The 21,316-nt window shown below is 39.5% G+C and overlaps 1 protein-coding gene across 23 annotated transcripts in view; it reads right to left on the bottom strand.

Moving 5' to 3' along the window:
* map2 (microtubule-associated protein 2) overlaps positions 1 to 21,316 on the bottom strand; it is a 111,620-nt gene that overhangs the window by 8,709 nt on the left and 81,595 nt on the right. For 4 of the 23 annotated variants that reach the window (XM_065252072.1, XM_065252071.1, XM_065252063.1 and 1 more), the window contains 10 exons: positions 17,336 to 17,551; positions 13,418 to 13,720; positions 8,746 to 12,288; positions 8,298 to 8,504; positions 7,799 to 7,936; positions 6,091 to 6,149; positions 5,308 to 5,493; positions 4,993 to 5,137; positions 3,439 to 3,507; positions 1,957 to 2,276 (listed from right to left, as the gene is read on the bottom strand). In XM_065252072.1, coding sequence (XP_065108144.1) covers positions 1,957 to 2,276; positions 3,439 to 3,507; positions 4,993 to 5,137; positions 5,308 to 5,493; positions 6,091 to 6,149; positions 7,799 to 7,936; positions 8,298 to 8,504; positions 8,746 to 12,288; positions 13,418 to 13,720; positions 17,336 to 17,551 — 5,186 coding nt within the window. Of the gene's footprint in view, positions 1 to 1,956; positions 2,277 to 3,438; positions 3,508 to 4,992; positions 5,138 to 5,307; positions 5,494 to 6,090; positions 6,150 to 7,798; positions 7,937 to 8,297; positions 8,505 to 8,745; positions 12,289 to 12,419; positions 12,557 to 13,417; positions 13,721 to 17,335; positions 17,552 to 21,316 lie in introns of those variants that run through there. The other 19 variants (XM_065252073.1, XM_065252070.1, XM_065252080.2 and 16 more) reach the window with 14 other exon arrangements.

Below are 21,316 nucleotides of genomic sequence, written 5' to 3' on the forward strand. Positions count from 1 at the left end.
TAAAATATCACACACCATCTTACTGAGAGACTGCTAGAGGGTGGGAATGCAGAAATCTGAATGAGATCCATACAATACTGATGGATAGGGATGATGGAGAACAATGAACAGATGAAGAGCCTTCCGGAAGAGAGACAGCTGCTGGGGATTGCTACAAGTGTCTGTGTTTGGTCTCAGGAGATATAGAAGCCATTAAAGTTGTCTACAAAAACTTTTCAAGCTGATGCAGTCAAATGGAGTAAGTTCAACACAGATGTTTGTATACCAGACACACACAAACATGCATGCAAAAAACATATGCACAACAGAAACAAAGTAAACTTAAAACCCGTAAAGAGCACTGCTGCAACTCATTTTAGGTTTTTTTGTGCCCTTATCCATTACTCATTAATGAAGTCGACTTCATAAAAAAATTATGATATGGTCCTTCAACGATGATAAAAACTAAAATCCACTGGAATGTTGCTTAAATCCCAAGTATGTTAATGTAAACATCATTAAATGTTTACTGATATGAGCGGAGCGAAAATTATTTAGATTTACTTGAAAAAGAGCAGATGCAAGATAACTATATACTATAACTCAAGTCAAGAGTTTATGCAGTTTATTTAGGGTTCATTGCTGGTCACCAGATGTCCTCTTGGGACACTGTTGCTGTTGGATGAAAGCAATCAATCTTTTGTATATTATTTATTTTCTACTGCTAACATGCCCCCACGCAACTTATTACCACGGTCAGTAGCCTAATTTATAAACCTACATACTGTGCAAACATACAAAGCTTAAACATTATTCCACGTGAGTTTTCAAACTGTCCCCATCTGCCTCAGTAACCCTTAGTAGTCATTAAGGCACAGACAGGAACAGCACTCGTACCCTGTTTCACCCTTGGGCAAACACAAACTGGCAGTGGGCGCCACATGCCCGGTCATTCAACCCTGAAAGACTGTGGCTCTTGTCGCGTCTCTTAGACCTTTCCTCTGAGTCATTATGTTATGGGGAGACATTCGCTGTCATCCAGGGGCGAGAGAGCATTTGGGTGCAGACAGACAGAGACTGCGGCGGGGTTTATACAACTCACCCCTCTCTAGGGTCTCTCTGATGCCTAAAACTGAACTCTTATGCCCTCTAAGTTCACTTCAACAGTAAGAGGACAAATAGTTCATCAGATGATTCAAATTATGTAAAGTCTACCAGACTGAGCTGAGATCAGACTATGGGGACAAACTTCTAGTATCTATATTACCTAAAAAGTGCATTTTAGTACCTCAAGTGTACATATTGGTACCAAATGTATACATATCTGTACCTAAATGGTACATTTTTAAGGTTACTGCCCCAGTGACAGCTAGGGACCGTTTAATTTTTTTTATACAGTTTGTATATTCAGTGTGTATTCCTGAATTGTCTTAAAGGCGGGGTGCATGATTTTCGAAAAGCGCTTAGTTAAAGGGAGTCGGGCCGTGTACCAAAACACACTTGTAGGCCAATCAGCAGTTAGGGGCGTGTCTACTAACCAACATCATTGCCTGGCTTGCATATGTGTGCGGTGGATCAAAAAAAGGTCCAGATTCTATTGGGGTAGGGACGTGTTTGTTTAGGTGATTTCAAATGTCAACATTGGCTTTAAGAGATCATGCACCCCGCCTTTAATGTATTATAATACAAAATTCAGGTATTACACGATCCCTAGACTTCCCAGTCATGTAAAAAAATAAGCCAATCCCAGATGGCAGATCTGACCTTACAGCTATTTTTTTAACTGTTAAAATTCACACAGTGATCTGTCACATGCAAACACCCGGCAACTGTGATGAGTACTAAACACATTGAAGGATGCTCGAAAGGACGGCGTGTCTGCAGGGGACAAAAACAACCCTGGAAAAGCATAACAACAAGAAAGGCGGGGAGAGATAAAGGAAGCAGCTCAGTTGAGTCATTAACATTTGCACTTGCCTGGCCGCCCTTGGGCTGGTACTTGATGTTGTCAGTGGAACCGATCTTGGATTTGACGTTCTTGAGGTCAGGCAGCGGCTGGTTTAGGACCCGCAGCTGTTTGGGTGTAGTTGCGGGGGATTTTGGAGGCGTGCGTACGATGGCCACTTTCTTCTCCTGGGACAGCAGGCTGAGGGATTTCGGGGTGCCCGGAGTGCGAGGTGTACCAGGGGTACGGCAAGAGTAACTCGGAGGAGTGCCAGGGGTGATGGCCGAGGAGCCGGGCGTGCGGGGTGTGGAGTTGCCACTGCGGGCCGAGCGAGACCGAACAGTGTCTGTGCCTTTAGCGGAAGACAGAAATATTTAAACGTTACAAACCTTTTTTTTAAAACAAATGTGAAAGTGATTTGCATACATTGATATAATCATTTTATTTACTACAAGGAAACGTATATTATTTAGTCTCAAAAACAATACACATTTCAATTTTAAGCTGCAATCTGTAACTTTTTCTCAGATAAAAATGAAAAACAAATGTAGAAAAAAAAATCTCTTTACCTTGCCACAATTCACAATTTAAGCTTATAATAATGATTTACAATTTGAGCTGTTGGGTCGGTTTTCCGGGAAAAAGTTTGAAAAGGGATTAAATATTGGCTATAAGAACTTTTAGTTCATCTGCTGAAACACTTGCATTTACCATTTATTCATAAAAAACACAGCAGATAAACTGTATTATTTCAGTTCAGTTTTTCCACAGGCTTTTTTTGTGGTGGCACATCTGCCAGGTGGATGGGTAAAAATAGATAACTAATATAGGTTTAGGTCGGTCGTTTTCTGATGCGGATGTACTTCTGTCATGTGGGTGTGTAATGACAGATCTGCTCTGATAAATAACTGCAATTTTATATTTCAGTCAGAGATGGCGACAGAGAGGCCAGAGTTACGGACTGCAGCTTTAAACAAATCATAATGACGAGTAAAAAATATAGATTAGAAAATTTTAAATCACAAATATTCAATAATATTCATCGGAAATGTGAAAACCCTGTAAAACCGAGCTAAAGTGATTTTTTTTTCAATATACTTGACATCATGTAACAAACATTCTGTGAAATAATACCTTTGATATCTTTAATATTGACTGAGTAGGGTCATGTCAAAGATTAGAAACAAAAGTAAAATCAAACTTTGATGCTCCTAATCTCATAATTATATTTTGAAACTTTAGCTTGGATTTCACAGACAGGTTCACAAATCCTGTTTGATTTGATTGACAAACATATCATCAAAAGAATGAACATGCAGAACTAAAAAGTTAGGATGGGTATAGGAAAAAATATAATGATGTAAACCAGTGCCTATTACCTTTTTTTTGTATTTATTTGTAAAAGTATTATATACTATGATAAATGCAACAGGAGTGAAAAAAATTGCTGATGCTAACTAGATGAACAGGATGGCTGAGGGTAAACTGTGTTAAACGATTAATAGACTCTATACCTGACATACTACCTGACATACTAGCAGACCTGCCTGTCCTGTGCTCAGCTCTGACTTCCGTACGGAATGCTACAGACCGGGAAACAAAGAGAGGAAGGATTATGAAAGTCTGCAGAGGTTAAAGTAGTAGAGACAGGACAGACAGATTTTATTCTGGACCCTGTAAAGAGATTACATTTATGTGTACAACGAATAACTTCATAGCAGCACTTCTGTGTTCTTCAGAGATTTCGGATGCTGTTTTAGTTAGAGCTATACATACAATGGATCAGGGGTTCTCAAAGTGATGGTCCTCAATGCTTAGTCATAGGGGTCTGTGAAATAATTTGTAATAAATTTTATAATTGTGTTGATTAAAGGGCCATATTTACAACTGTTGATTTTATGAAAACATATAAGAAATGTCTTACAACACATAAGTTGATTCATTATGAAACAAGTGTAAAAATATTATTTTAAAATTAAGGGGGGTATTTTTCCCTTGTAAGGGGTCCCGGGATGCCAAAAGGTAGACCCCTACAATAAACCACAGCTTGAAACTCAGCTGAAAATGATCCAAGTTGCATGATGCTTAAATACCATGCATCGATAAATATGTGCTTCTGTGAATTAGTCAAGATCCTGGTCAAGATCCTAAAACATGGCTGCCATACAGATGTCCATTTTCCAACCATTGTTAATGTCATTTACTGTATTTACTTGTATATGTCACATTTCTTAGGCTTTGAAAATTTTGCATAATATGCAAGGATGTGTATGTAACTGTTACACATCTGACCAACTGAAATACTGAATAAAGTTTAAATACAAATACAAGTGCTATAATTGGGTCCCCAGTGCTTCTATCAACCTATGTGAAAAAGATCAACCAAGTAACTTAGTTTTGGTAAACCATTCTCTGCAAGCATGTGAAAAAATAGATCATTGACATTTGGCTCCCCTTGTGATGTCAGAAGGGGATAATACCGCCCAATAATCTGCACTATCCAACCACGCCACTGCCATTTAGTGCAGAGATAAACTCATTTGCATTTAAAAGGATACACCCAAAAACTGCACATTTTTGCTCACCCCTACAAAGTGTCAATTTTTATACGCAATAATAAATTATCTATATGATATTTTGAGCTAGAACTTTAAAAATGTACTCGTGGGACACCAAAGATTTTTTAACATTTTAAAAAAGTTTTGTGAAATGTCTCCTTTAAATAAATATATCATTATTTATAGTGTTTCTGTAGCTGCGATGGCATTAGCAGCGCAAAGAGGAGGGGTTAGAATGCCAGGGGGCGCACATAATGAAAAAGACTAAAATGCAGAGACAGTCGCTTTGGATAAAAGCATCTGCCAAATGCATAAATATAAATGTATCATTATAATGGCAGCGCTGCTCCATGCTATTATACAATACACTCATCTTATAAACCAAAAACTGTGGTTTCTCCTACATATTTTAACTTGTAGTAAGAAAAGCAGAATAGGGGAAAAGAAACAGATAGAAATTTCAAGATAGTGAGATGTTTAAAGGTATGAAAGGAGAAAGAGGGTCCTTACATGTGGGCCTGCGTGGTGCCGTGGACCCAGAGCTGGTGAGAGAGGTTGAACTCTCCTCCTGTTCAGCTGTATATGAGCGGCGTGTAAGTATGGATGCTGGCCGTGGGAGAGATGATCTCTTCTCCGGGCTCCGAGACCCACCATCCTAAACAGGGTCATTAATACTATTAAATTTATATTAGACATAAGTTAGTTCAACACAAAAACAAAACTAGTTTACTACAACCAGAGGCTCATGATAATGTGTTCTCTGGAAAGCAAGTTTCTGATCTTGTGAGGCAAATTTCTATTTAAACCATCTTGCCCCCTGCTTACCTTAACTACAAGTTCGTTTAGTGATACTTGTGGACCTGCTGAAGATGGGCGGGGATCATAAAGACCTGCCTCCCCCATAGAGCTGTATTTATTGTAGGAGAAGGCGGAGTTTGGTCGGGCTGGCACCAAGGCCGATGCCCGCATTTTAGAGGTGGGGATCTTTGTTAGTGTTGTGGAATTGGAGTTCTAGGATGAGAGGACATTGACAGATGCACAAGGATAAAACCAAAATATGAAATATGTAATGAATATAACAAAATTAAATACACAAAGAGAAAATGATATTACATTAAACAGACTGTTTAACCAAATGAAATGACCACAGATTTGGCTTTTTAAAGTCATTTTTCCAAAAAACAATTGTTCTCTAAAAAGCTAAGCAAGCACAAAAAAAAACACCTAGTTTCTCTAAATGTAATAATATTACATGGAACATTAATTAATTTACCCAAAAATGAACATTCTGTCATTATTCACCAATGCTATATGGTTTTTGACTGACATGAGATAGTAAACAATGCCATGATTTCTTTTAATGTTTAAGGCATAAAAACAATACACCAACGTCATGCCAACATAACACAGATGAGATGACAGGAATGGACAAAGTCAAGAGAACAGGCCAACCCAATTAAAAGACTTTGAAGCTCTTTACATTTGGAAAGCTCTGCTTGATGCATTCAACTATATGGCAACTAGATCTACTGAAAACTGATCAGCCAGTTTCACCCATGAATTGCAACTTTTGGATGTATATAACATAAGCTGTGGAGATGCACTTACAGATGCCCGATCTCTGGAGTGCCTTGCCACACTGAAGGGCAGCCGTCCATCTGCAGAAACTGCAATGAGAAGAGAGAGAAAGAGAGGGAATGATAAACAAATACAGTGGTGGCCAAAATTATTAAAACACCTGACAGATCTGAAAATATTAATTTCATAATGATGGTTGCACTGAGCACAACAAATACCAGACTCTGAAGTGACTCTTTTTATCCACTTTTAACTGTGATATTTGGTTTGTCCACCTTTTGCAGCCATTACAGCAGCAAATCTCTCTGCCAGTATATCTCCTCAGAACTTCATCCGTTATGTTATCCTATGCCTTTTGCAATTCAATCCAAAGGCTTTTCTTTGAATGTCTGAGTTGAGTGTATTTTCCAACTCGTCCCAAATTTCCTCAAAGGGGTTTAGGTCTGGACTTTGAGAGGGCCAGTAAGAAAAATTACTTAAATCTACTTATGATGGCAACCACTAGGGCTGTGACGATTAATCGTGCAAATGCACGTTTTCTTCTTAATGAATGAATCTGAATGAATTACATTGAAATGCCGCCACATCCAAAAGCCAGAGGGCGCTCTCGTGTAGAAACGCCATTTGTGCCATAGAAGAAGTAGCATTACAAATGCTATTCCAGGAAATGTCTAAAGGGATATTTATATCGCTGTTCTTCAGATTGTTTCAGGTGTTTTCATGATAATCAAAATATTTTGAATGATTGTGTTTGACGAGTGTTGCTTTTTTAAATTCACATTATAAACTTCCTACTGATCAGAGATCCGTAATACACGCACAAGCTGTTCATGAAACACAGAATCGGAGCCTTGCGATTCAGAATCGACTTTTTAATGGGGAACGCAATGTATCGGCACAGCCCTAGCAACCACTGTATCTACAATGTCATCATTATGCTCTATAAACCATACAATAAAGCCAATATAAGGAGATTTAGATCACTTTTCTTACTGGCCCTCTTCCTTCTTTGAGGTGGAAGTCATTTTTCTTATACATAAGACTAAGGGCCAGATTTACTAAATAGGGCAAATTAGCATGAGAGCGCAATTCCAAAAAAGCGCTAATATCTGTGGGTTATTTACTAAAAAAGCGCAAATTAAATAACACAGGTGAAACAGAAGATTTCCATAATGACCAACGCAAGAACTGCTCAAATTAGTTCAGGGTCGCAAATAAGCAGAGCAGAAAAATATATACTTTTATTAAAAATATATATATTTACTTTTAGTAAATCTGGCCCTTAAACTTCCTCAAACCACTAGGTGTCTTCCATCCAGTTCAGTTTGTCTCCGAATGTTAATGGATATATCAGATTACTGTACCAATGCTTCACCTCAAAAACTGTGTAAGATACTCAAATCATCCTTTAACCCCCCCCCCCTCCCCCCACACACAAGACATACAGAAACATAGCGATTGGATGCACCACAATTTTACAATATTTAGTAATAAGCATTGCAAATAAAAGAAGACCAGTTGCAGATAAGAACACATGCAGACACAATAAAAGTCAAAGTATGAGCAAATAAAAACATTATAAAAACATGGAATAAAACATTTGGCCCCCATTACAAATGCTGCATTACAAAAAAATGTATAAAATCAAAATGACAGACAAGCACCACTTTCAAAACAGCATGCCAATGTCCATGTTTGCCAGCCATACTGCATATCGGCTCCTTATGACAGAGATCACCTGTCGGTTTCCGTTTACCACACGCGTGATGTTGGGTAGGCCTAGGGTGCCTTACGGTTGTCTTTGTAACATTCTTCCGTGAAGGAGAGCTTATCTGAATATCAGATTTTTTTGTGAACTCAGACTTCTTAATCACAGCTATAAAAGGGAAAGACAGAGTCAAGGACGATCACAGCAGCAGTAAAACTCAGGACAATGAATCTCATGATTCTGTATCCATGTCAATTTTATACCAAAGGCCTGATATAACAAAAAATTCATAAAGAAAATCTGAAGTTTGTGAAATGCACATAGATGTCACTGTTCCCAGAAAGAACATTAGGAATGTTTACAGATAGTGTAACTTTAATTTCATGTACTTTCACAATTTCAGCACCTATAGCCGGTTTTGTTTAAACTACAATACTAGGTTTCAAACACTAAACATGATGGTTTAAGGTTTAAACATTGGTGACAAAAAAATCACAGAAAGAGAAATTTTGTCACTAATCACAGAAACCTTTTTTCTTCTTCATCTCTTCTTTCTGGATGGGTACCGGCTCCTTGCGAACAGGTTTAGGTTTACGTTCCGGGGTGCTGATTCGACCTTTGGTCCTGCTGCCCTTAGTTTTCTGTTTGACTGGTTTGTCTCCATGCGCTTTCTTGACCGGGCTCGTCTTTGGTAGAGGCTCAATCATCTCTGTAGCTAAGCTCTTATCATCGTCTGCTAAACAAAGGAGGTGAAACAGGCAATCTACTCTCATACTCTCATCCCAAGTCTGTGAACGTGCATTTACATTGAATCACATGGACTTTTACAAACAGTTAAATTATTAGAATGACAAACAGCATTGTACATGTTTACATGTATTATTTTTATTAAACCTAAAACACCAAGTTGAGTAAAACTTCTAAAAAGTTATGGTAGTTGCTTATTTCATGCAAAACACTGTTATAAAAAAATTCACCTTGTGTGTCCACCCAGGAGCTGTCTAAAATGGAGTCATCCATGGTGGTTTCGTCTTTGTAGTCATCATAGCTTTGGGTAGGAGCCTCACTATCTGGTACTTCTATTTCCTTCACTGGAAATACTGGGGGCTCAACTTGCTCAGAGATATCCAAGACTTCCTCTAGACTGGCAGCCTCCATCTCTACCTCCTGTGCCATTTCCACAGACTCCTCTTCTTCTTCTTGATGGAGTTGTGGATGTTCCTCTTCAGAGGGAGCTGAGAAGCGTACACTGTGTCCGGAGACTTCTCCCTCATCAATGGTCTGGACCACAGTGATGAAATCATCTTCCACCATCACTATTGACTCAATTGCAGCTCGAGACTCAAGAGTGTCATCTGCTGCCTTGGCCCCTTCCAAGACTTCCTCTTCTACTTTTTCTTTCTCAACAACATTAACCTCCTCTTTTTCTACTGGAGTGTCAGCTGGCTCAGTTTTTTCTGTCACCTTTTCATCCGGTACTGATGTTAGGGCTGGCTTTTTTTCTGGCATGACCTCTTCAGGTTCCTCCGCAAGCTCTATGTCTTCCTCTACTTCTTCCATCACAGTGGTCTCTACAGGAGCATCTACTGTCTTTGAAGGTTCTGGCTTAGGTTGCTCCTCAAAAGCTTTTTCTTCAAAGGGCTTTACTGCATCTTTTTGAATTACCTCTTTTTCAGAAGGTGCCCCTTCTGTCTTTGATAGGGCTGATTGCTGAGGTTGCTCTTCAACAATATTATCTTCAAGGGGCTTTAATGTATCTCTTTGAATGTCCTCTTTTTCAGAAGGTGCCTCTTCTGTCTTTGATGGGACTGATTGCTGAGGTTGCTCTTCAACAACATTATCTTCAAGGGGCTTTAATGTATCTCTTTGAATTACCTCTTTTTCAGAAGGTGCCTCTTCTGTCTTTGATGGGGCTGATTGCTGAGGTTGCTCTTCAACAGCAATATCTTCAAGGGACTTTACTGTATCTTTTTGAATTACCTCTTTTTCAGAAGGTTCCTCTCCTGTCTTTGATGGGGCTGATTGCTGAGGTTGCTCTTCAACAGCAATATCTTCAAGGGACATAACTGTATATTTCTGAATTACCTCTTTTTCAGAAGGTGTCTCTTCTGTCTTTGATGGGGCTGACTGCTGAGGTTGCTCTTCAACAGCAATATCTTCAAGGGGCTTTACTGTATCTTTCTGAATTACCTCTTTTTCAGAAGGTGTCTCTTCTGCCTTTGATGGGGCTGATTGCTGAGGTTGCTCTTCAGCAGCAATATCTCCAAGGGGCTTTACTGTATCTTTCTGAATTACCTCTTTTTCAGAAGGTGTCTCTTCTGTCTTTGATGGGGCTGGTTGCTGAGGTTGCCCTTCAACCACTTTATTTTCAAGGGGCTTTACTGTATCTTTCTGAACTACTTCATTTTCAGAAGGTGCCTCATCTTTTTCTGCTGGGGCTGGCTGGGGTTGCTCCTCAACAGCTTTTTTCTTGGGGGACTCCACTGTGGCTTTCTGCTTCACCTCCTGCTCTGAAGGTCTCTCCTCTCTAAAGTATTTTTCAAAAGATCCAACGGGAGATAATCTATTAGGATCTGTTTTAAGAGTCTCTGGTGATTTAGGCTTCTCAGTCTCAAGTAATTTCTCCTCATCTGTAGCACTTTCTACAGAAGATGCTGGGGATGGCCTGAGTGGCCTGGCAATCCTATCTTTAGCAGCACCGGTGAGTTGGTACACATCTTCTGCATCAACTTCCTCATAAGCTTCCTGGTGCACAAGGTCCGGTTTATTCTTTACCTTCTCCCTGAGCTCTTGGAGCTCTCTTTCCTCCTCTACGCTTAAAGGCCGGTCTTCCATCTCTAATTTGCGTATTTGCCTCTGATAGTCAGCAATTTCAGCATCTGATTCAGCTGCAAGTTTAGCGTCTTCATCAAGATCTGGCTTTGGTTCCTCCACAGTAACCATAACTTTTGGTGTAATGAAAGTTTCAACTTGCTTGTCTAACTGTTCTTTCTCGATTCCAGGTACATTTTCGTGCAAAGTTTCAGTCTTGAAGGCATCAGTCTCATCTTGCTTAGTCTCAGTTGTAGATTTTTCAGCAACTGCACTCCCTCTTTCAAAGGAATCTTCCTTCTTCTGTAATTCTTTCTCTGATTTTGCCTGTGGGGCAACAGACTCTGCTGTTTTCAAATCCTCACCCAGCCGAAACTCTTTTTCACTTGCAACAAAACCAGGTTCCTTTTCCTCTGAAATCATAGTGTTAAAGATTCGGGGAGAAGTATCCATTGGACTGTGCACATCAGCAGGGGATGGCATTGGACCAGAGTATTCACTAAAGACACAATATCCTTGCTCCTCTAGCTGCATTTCTCTTTTTGCAGCCATTTGACCATGGTCACCTTTTAACAAATGCGCTAAAGAATCACTGACAATAGAAGTCATGTCCATAGGGACAGACTTCCTCCTCATAATCTCCAGATCAGTGTTGTCTGATGTTAACCTTGATCGGGTACCTGCCAGATCCAGCATTTCAGGTAAATCTGGGGCCATGACTGTGCCGTTCTTGTAACAGCACTTCGCTAGGGCAGGAGAATCTGGTGACTCAGGCTGTGGACTAGTATCTACGTCACTGACTGCTGCTTGGGGAGGTGAAGATGATGGAGCTGTAACAGAGGAAGCTGACTCCAGAATCAGAGGAGGAAACTGAGGTATCTTATCCACTGAGGGAGTGGTGGCAGGAAGATATTCAGCAGATTCATCAAGGCTTCCACTAGTATGAGACAAGATGTCAGTAGCTAATGGAGAAAAGTTCCTGGGATGTCCCTGTACTTCACCATGTTCCATTGTGCCAATGGTGATATTCAAAGAGTAGCTTCTCTGCTCTAGAGCCAGCTTTCCAGGAGACAACCTACATTCATCTCTTCTGTCTTCTGGTGAAGTGGTCTTTAATGTGTCTGCAGTACTTTTTATAAGATCTGGATTGACTTCCAAAGAGTGTGTTTGAGATAGGGTGCTATAGCTGATTTCAGGAAATGGCAGGTTACCAAGAGAGTCTTTCTGTTCCTCTGATGTGGTACTCAGCTCATAATATCCTTCACCTTGAGACCTGGCATCTGTCTTAATTGTAGTAGTCTCAAAATAAGCAGACATTCCAGATTTGTCCTTTATGTCCCCCTCTTGTTTATCAGTTTTTTCTGTGGCGGTAATTTCCACTTGTTTGTCTTGTACATGTCCTGGTTCGTCCTGGTGTATATTGCTTGAGTCATATTTTTCGGTTAAAGGCTGTATCACATCAAAACTTTGTCCATCAGGCTTTTCAAGCGGAGACTCAAACGGTTCTTTGGCATCATCCAGGTCACTTGGAGGCACTACAAAATCCTCAATCGGGTATGTTGTGGCCAAGGGGCTTTCTGGCATATCTCTGTCTCTGACAATACTCTGGTAAGATGGGAGATCATCTAGATGCATTGCAGATTCGGTGAAGTCCATACCAATGGGCTCTGTCCTCTCGCTATCTGGCCTCTCTGCATCCATCTTCACAGCTGAAAACAAAGCTCAAGTAGTCTGCATTGTATTGCATTTTAAGTATTCATAGTACAAAAGTTTGCCAGGCCAACCATCACACAGACAGGCAAAGCTTTTGGGCGAATACAGTTCCATTTTCAACACATACCAACTCAGTGATGAAGTGATGGCATGGGTATGAGAGGACCAGCATGCAGACCCAGAAAATTCAGTGTAGGTTGGATGTGGTCCAAAAAATTAGGATGAAATGTTCAAGAAGGTCCAAACACGATACTGACGTCAACACCAGCAGCTATAGCAGATGAAAATGATGATCAAAAGATGACTGACAGATATATATTCCCTAATGATGGAAAATGTGCATTGGGTCTGTTAAAATTTTAATTAAAGAGATCATTTAACAGTGATTTGTTAGGAACAAAAGATCTCTAAATATAAGAGATGCTTTATGTCAGGCAAGAATTATGCATAAATTACATAATTTGCCTGTTCACATTAAATAAATAAATAGTCTTACAATGCCACTACACGACAAATTTGTTTTTAAATATTTACCAGATTGCTTTAAATAAAATAAATAGTTTACACAACAAAGTCATATTAAATGGCAATGCTTTAAAAAAAAAAACTTGACTACATTAAAAATGAAAATGAATAAACAAAATAAAAATCAAGTCAAACAGTTATGACTAGCAAAGAAGCACAATAGCACAAAAACAAAGGATTCACTGAATCCCAAACAAAAAACACACTTGTCCTGCTGGAGCATGCAGCAAGAATCAACAGACCATATAGTTGGCAAAAAAAAACAAAGCAATGGATAAGCTATGGATGAGGTCGACCTGGCAGTGGTAGCATCAATAGAAACATAAGCAGTAAGGTTTAGAAATAGCGTCAGATAGCGAGCAGATGGTGGCAGCTCTGAAAAAAGCACTTAAAAACAAAAGCCAAAGATACAGAATGACACACAGCTCTGGCCACAAAAGCCGTTCACCATCAAGCCTGTGTTGCCTTGCAGCATCAGCAGATAGAGGAGATGTTGGGCCATTCATCCTATACTTCCAAAGAAAGCTCTCATAATGCTTTCGCTTTGCTTTTTTTAAAGAGAGAGACGAAACATGCAGGTCATGAGAAGGATGGACACACCTTCAGCAGGGCTTTCATAACCCTCTGCCTCCTCAGTTCGCCCATTAGGGGCGTCGTCGGCAGCATTAGCTGCCTGTGTGTGAACCTCGGCCTGCAGGCCGGGCAGAGCCTGGGCCTCGCCTATGACCTCTGCGCGCTCTAGGAGCTCGAATGGGGGTTCCTGTTCAGGCTCATCCCCACTCCACTGCTCCTCCTCTTCCTCCTCCTCCTCCTGTTCCTCTAGAGCTGCTGCTGTTGCTGCGGCTTCCGAAGTCTCCTCCTCTTCCTCCTCCGCAGCTGAGAGACTCTCTATGGTCTCCTCTTCTTCAAAAAGAGGGAGACAAGTGGAAACATCAAGACTATAGACAACACAGACTTGGGTTACTGGGGAATTAAAAGGTGGGACACTTTCAGCTCTATTAGTTTTGGGGATGTCTAATGCCACCTGCTATATGTTTAGATGGAGTTTATGAACTCATGGTGGATAGTTAATAAGGAATAAGATCATGCAGCTTGGGATTATTATTAAAGCAAGCACGCTTTTCTTCCTCACCTGCCTAACAGCTTAATCAAACTAATTATTATAATGCACTGCATACTTCATTCTAAAGCCATGGGTATAGTCTGTTTTTATGCATATGCGAGCATATGCGCACAGTCGAACTCACAGTCTTGCAAGGCATAGTTAATTTGACTCATGCACGTGGGCAGACGTTCGACACATCCATTGCGACAATTTGCAATACCTCTCATGGCCTACATACTCCATACTCCTGTACACGGATTCGCAACTTGCACATACAATGTACGTGGGGTTTCAGAAATCAGCGGTGCATGTACAGTACCATATGAAATGAATTATATTTTGGCCTTAAGGTGACTGCCTAAGTCAGGGGTGTCCAAAAGCGGTCCTGGAGGGCCAGTGTCCTGCAGAGTTTAGCTAAAACTTCCCTCAACACACCTTCCTCAAAGTATCTAGTCAGCCTAGTAAGACTGTTTGATTAGGGTTGGAATAAAACTCCAGGAGCAGGATTGGACACCCCTGGCCTAAGTTATAGAAAGCAGTAAGAAAAAAATGTTGTTGTCTTATACAGTAATTAGCGAAAACTTTATTCCTGTCGATAGTATTGCACTAAATATATGCTGATAAGTTAATTCAGTAATTAGTATGAATGTTATTTCAAAACTTTTTAATCTGACATTGTTAAGCCAACATTGGCTTAATTTAGCAACCTCTTCTATGGACCGTTTCATCGTACGCATGTGCAGTGACGTGATATGCGTCTGGTCCGACCTTTACTTCCAGTTTCAGTTTTTTAATGGTCTGACTATTTGCTAAACTAAACTCTTGAACAAATACCTCGTCAAATATAACAAATGTTTTGGTTACCTAGGTAACCTATGTGGTGTTGTTTTTTTTGCTTGTTATATAAATAAACTACGTTTAAAGTACTTTGTCGTATTTATTCTTAGCGGAGTTTACCGGAAGTTACGTGTTGACCACGGACACCGCTTGTTTATGTTGTTACTGCTGAAACCGTCTATACGTTACATTATTAATATGCTCGTTTGTAAAGTTTATTAATAGCCGCTGTATTTTGCTACTTATAGCGATTTTTCTGTGTTTTCCCCTGCTTCTATTAATGTAAAGCTGCTTTGAAACAATTACCAATTGTGAAAAGCGCTATATAAATAAAATTGAAGTGAAATTATAATAATCTTTAGGAAATGTCATTTTTAATATTTTTAATATTTTTAAGCTAAAGATGTCACAGGGTTATCTTAAAAGTTACTCCCAAATGATACAGGCTGTAAATTGTGTGTTTTACCATTAAAAATCACAGATTTGCCAAACCAATTATAATATTTCTATTGAAAAATGACAACGGGATGCAACATTCTGTGCACCGCTAGTGATTTTATTTCTTTTAGTTTAAATATAATTAAAAAAAAAAGATTATCGGCATAAGAGCTTAAGTTGAAGCAGAAATGAAAATTCATTCTTATCCTGTGTACACACCAAACTCGAAGCTTCACATTCCTAATCTAAATTACTCATGGGATTGAACTTTGTGTCATGCGAATTCTCCTTTTGAGTTAAATATTTTTGACTTGCCTAAAGATGCATTTAAGGCGAATAAGGCGTGTTAAAAGGCGGTAAAGTTCCGCCCCCCAAATCACCTTATTCGCACTGCCCCGCACGAGTCTGTATCTATTTGCATCTTTGCATTGACTTTGTGTGTAATCTACTACCACGCAAATAGATAAAATTGCTTCTGGTGTGTATGCCCCACTATGCAGCCAACCGCAAAAACATCAAGTTCCTCGCTCTAGATCACTCGCGGTATTTAACTGTGTGTCATCAAATTTCCGCTTGAGTTGAATATTTTTAACTTGCACGAAAGACATGTTTGAAGTAAATAACGTGTGTTCGTGGTAACTGCACCGCCCAATTTGCGGCATTCGTATTGCCCAGCGTTAATTTACGTCTATTTCGCGTCTTTGCACTGATTTTGTATGTAACCTACTCACGCAATTAGTTAAATTCGCTTCTGGATTTTTTTTATATTTGTGCATCTGACGAATTGCATCTATATTAGTTTGAGCAAAAACTTGTTACAAGTCCCAATGATAGCTAGGAACCATTTTTGACCATTTTTTTGACAGCGTGCTATATCTCAGTAGCTTCAATCGAAATGAAGTATATGTAACCTAAATGTCACAAATTTGCTTATTTGATTAGTGAATTAGAAAAAATAATTACACATCATAACGTTTTTTTGCTTTACATATTCATGTTTATTTTCTTGCAATGTTTATTTAAATTTGATTTTGAATCGAACTTTGGGACACCACTGTATTTTCTGATACATTACTCCAATGATTTTTTTTAAAAAACTTTATGCAAAATATTCCATCCCAGCTCCTTCATTTGTTTAATTATATTTTATAACATGAAAAACTGACTTGCAGATAACACACTTCACAATTCTGTGTCTCTTTTAACTGTGATGGACAAACTAATGCTTTTGAAACGTCAGAATGAATTTAAACCAAAGATGCAGAATTCTTGCTCAGAGCGAAGCACAAATGCAGCTTATGATGCGGATTATTTTCTATGAGAGGGAGATATAACTGACACTTTTTTGCTTGGATACTAAAGTGAAAGGAGGGATAAAAGATAGAAAGAGTGAGAAAGGTAAAGGACCAAAAAACTTAGCGTCTTTGACTAAAACCCAGAATGCTTCTTGCTAAAAGAACAATAATGGCCCTTGATGAAAAATTATTTACAAATTAAATATTTTTCTTTTTTTACCTTCATTGACACTGTAAAATAAGAGCTGAAAGTCTTCCTGTGATCTACAGCACGTGTACATCAGCAGGTTGGAGAGATGGTAGTGGCCTGCCAGGACAGGCGGGGTACAGACGTATGGGAATGTTTTTGGGCCTGATCAGGGACAATGGAAAGTACAGATGGACGCTAACATATGGGCGAGACAGATGCAGAGACAAGAACACGGCAAACAGGCAAAGGTAGGAAATGTGCACAGCATGCACAAATGTCCTGCTGATGGTGCAAGTCATTTGGATTTCAGAGCCAGTTATTTTCCTACTTTAACTAAAGACTTTACGACAGCGAGGAGTTTGACTGTGACCCAATGTTTGTGTTTTTCAATGCACGGCACGACGATTACACAAAATCCAAATGTCTTGCAACTGGAATACACCAAAGACAAGGTACAAAAACTGATACCACCCCCACAAGACACGCTCTCTAGTCGGAGTGGGCACGACACAACGGAGACAAAAGACAGAAAGAGGTGTACCAAAGAGAGAGAAAGAGGTGTTGATGTTGAGCCAGAGAAAGAGAGTGGGTGTTAAGAGAGAGGAAGAAGGAGGGGTAGAAAGAATGGCAGAGAGGAACCATGCGTGGTTCACCTTCGATCTGTCTAAACGCTGCGGCCTGCCCTGGTGGGCGAGAGCCAGAGCGCGTCCACTCTGGGCTGAATAAAGGGTGTTCATAGTATTCCTCATCAGAGTGGTAGGGGTCATCCTCAGGCACAGACACTGAGATGGAGGGGGCGAGGAACTTGCACCTCTCGCGAGAATTTTGGAAGCGGCGTAGAGGACCTGCTTCCTCCTCATCCCCTACATCTACAAATAGACACAAGGAAAAGAACTGCAGGGAAATCTGGACAAAGAGACAGAGAGACAAAGTGACAGAGAAGAAAAGGAAGTGTAAGAGGAAAAGAGAGACGGTAGAAAGCTTGAAAACTTGAGGAGAAAAGGTACACGTGTGAAAGAAAGAGAGAAACGAGATGAATCAGAATATGCTGAAAGAGAATAGAAAGGAAAATAAAGAAACAAGAAATAAAAATGAAAGTAGTATGCGAACGAGAAAGACACACACAACACAAATACACAATGTCGAGAAACACACAGTGAGACCGCAGCGGTGCTATGCCATAGCCAGAGTTTAATCAGCTTGCACTTTCACATAGATGTATTTCAAATGATCTAAGGTTGAGGCAACTGTACTGTTATTGTCGGCTTAAAGTCAACATGAAATGGAAGTCGCAACCCATTTTATTTCTGTAATTTTATGTAATTTAATGTAAATATGATATCAGGATATTCATGGACAAAATGTTATATTCTACACGGTTTTTCACCATTCCTGAGTTCTGAATTTTTTATGCAGGCCTGAAATCATGGCCCCGTCTTTAACACTATAATAACTTGAGTGTATTAGCATCAACGGTTCGCCCGCCTAATCACAAGCACCAATTCTGGTTGTAGCGGTATTTAAAGTCTGAGAGAGACTGAAGCTTTTCATAAGAGTGGGCGTGGTTTGAGTGTCGAAAACGGACACGCCCTCAGTGTTTGTGAGCATTCGGCTTTTGATAACTTGTTTACTTGGAGTCGTTTAGGGTTATGCCGATAGATGATAGTATTGTTATCGACGATCATCAGACTTATGGCTAATATGACGATAGTTGGTAATAGTTATAATTATTATCATCATGGTTTCAGATTAACACGCGCATTGTGTGCTTTTTCTCGCATGAGAGGGTTTGTGTGCTTCACTTTGCGCGAGAGAGCTTGTTATGCACACAGATTATTTCTCGCACACACGTGGACTCAATGCGGGCGTCTTGGACTCCTTCTAGCACCTGAACTTGTATATCGCGTGGCTCTGACATATCCTTGCACTAGAGAGGTTGTTAGGCATGCAGAGGGTTAAAACCAGCAAGTTTGTTGTTCCCACGCCCTTGCACGCAGGAAATTTTTGAGCACCTGGAATAAATGATGCGGACTGATGGCATCAGTTTTAAGAAGGTTGCGATCATAACAGTGTTGCCCTTGCTTCTTTTTTGTCCACCAATCAAGTGACTTGTCATAAATAATTAAAAATGAACAAATAAATAAATGAGTAAACTACTGCCCCGCCCCCTGATACTATCGTGTATCAGCGATCTCACAGGTTGACGATAGGACATCATCTCAAAATGAGGCATATCGGCCAACACTAGAGTGGTTAACACATTTTTCTGTGGTGTTACAAACTCAGAACACGTATATAAAGTCACAATGAGTGTTTTTACATGCATAGTCTCACGCAAATTATGCTTAATAAACTGATAATACGTGATAATTACACATGTAAATGTGTAAAACGGTTTTCTTTTATCGAGAAAAGGCCATAAACGGCATAACCAAAAACAGATAGTTTTTTTCACATTACCCTTATTTTGCATGCATGTTTAACACCTTAACCGGCTTTCTTGCAGTTTTGTTCATGTGCACGTTAAAGATAAACGTCACATGCGAAAGTTAGTGCAAAGTAACACAAAAAAGTCTATGCTTAACTAGGGTTGCCAACTGTCCCATATTTTGAGCCTAATTTATTTCTTTTTATTTATTTGTCCTGTACGGGATGTCCGGTGTCACGCTTTTTGACTGCAACGCTGATCTAAACAGGGACTGATACAACAGGCTTGTTTCATGTGGAGCCACAAGAACCGAGTGGCAGATAACATCAAAATCCCACGAGAGCGATAAGAGAAATCATACAAAGGAGACTGCTATTGAAATGCTCTTGAGGTACTTTGATGTCATCCACCTTTCAGTTGTTTCGGCGCCACAAGCATCAATGCTGCATCAATCACAACACTTGAGAATGATCTCCGAAACCTTTCATTCAATCACAATCAGTATACATTTAAGACGGTCAAATAATACGATTTCATGTTTTTCTTTATATTATTTAGCTTTTTGAGCATGTATAAGATCTGCATAGTTATTTACAGACTGTAAGTGTGTTTTAATTAAAGTATTTAATGTTGACTCTAAACAAAACTACAGCTCACAGAATCTATGTTAGTTTTAATTTGTCACATCATGTAAGATTAACATGAAGGGGATAAGGTTTGTTACCCTAAGTGCAGGAGTCAGCAAGTGTTTTGTTTTTGACAGATAGTAAAGGTAACATTAATGGTTCAATAAAAGGACTGTGTTAAAAGTACCTACTCTAAATTAACAAACTATTAATAAACATGTTGTATAAGAGTTATAAATGAATATTTAATTAGGAGATTAGCTTAGCCTGAGTTTCCCCATGCTGCCTTGCGAGCAAATTTATTCACGTTGCAAGTCTAGCATGAAAACTATGGACCAATTTTGCCCCTGAAACAGGGAACCAATCACAGAACGGGGAGGGGGCAGCAAGACGATGACGACGTCTATGCGACACACCGAAGCAGTTTTGTTTATCCAACACGACAGCAGACGCAAAGTTACTTTTTGATGCAGCCTTAGATAGTGTTCTAAGTAGTTTTGAATGCACGTTTATTTAAAAAAGAGCAACTTTTGGCGTTAAACAATTTCATATCCAAGAAGGATGCTTGGATATGGCAAGACATGATAGCCACAGAGTTTTATAGGACCAACATGCTAGGCATCATCATCGATGAAGACCATTTAACTTATAAAATGGTAAGTGGTATTTATTAATATCATATTGTCATTATGCCTGTACTGTGGTTGTCACAGTGCCACTAAGTTGTGTTGCTTTTCGATATCAATATACATCTACCGGTTTAGTTGCATAGCTTTCAGCTGTGTGCACACGTACCGATAAAAGTTGTTTTCTTTTGAATTTATGTCACTTTACATGCGTCATCTGGTATAATTGAAACGATTGTCTATGGCAGCATACAGATGCATTTGATAGACATTCGTAGCCCCCAATAAACGGCTCTGGGCATTCGTAAACCCCACACCTCAAATACAAGAAAATGAGCATGTGGTTCCCAGACCACGTCTCATTCTCTATGAGACTGGTCTGGTGTTAGCCAGGCTAAGATTAGCTATCATTTTGACAAATGGCTTAAATACACGGTATACACAAAAGCATATTCACACTGCTGCGGCAGGCCATTTTTTGTCCCATATTTTAGAGCGAGAAAGTTGGCAACCCTACGTTCGACTCAAGCATTTGGCAGAGAAACTGCAAAAATAAAAGCTTGTGTTATATTTAGAGGTTCTGCAGACATGAGAAGAAATACAACAGTATAGCTGTCAGCTTTTTGAACGATATATGTACTATAAGCGGTGATGTCACTGCTTGGTAGAAACCTGACAAATCTCCAAATCCCATGTAAACGCAGTTTTCTACATAGCTGGTTTTTTGATTTGCATGAAAACAGGTTTTTATTATAAGCAGAATAAGTTACTTTAATTGGCACCTATTTCGAGTACGATTCACGATTTTACATTTCCTTTCGTGTGTAAGTGTGTATTGGTACATGTTAACGAAATGCAAAAGGTACAAACCCCAAAGTAAACGATGACACGAGTTATTGTCTTTAACTTGAATCTCTTTTCTTGGTCTACAACAAAAACACGGATTGTAGGCAA

This window comes from Paramisgurnus dabryanus, chromosome 15 (assembly GCF_030506205.2).
Source record: "Paramisgurnus dabryanus chromosome 15, PD_genome_1.1, whole genome shotgun sequence".
Lineage (NCBI taxonomy): Eukaryota > Metazoa > Chordata > Actinopteri > Cypriniformes > Cobitidae > Paramisgurnus > Paramisgurnus dabryanus.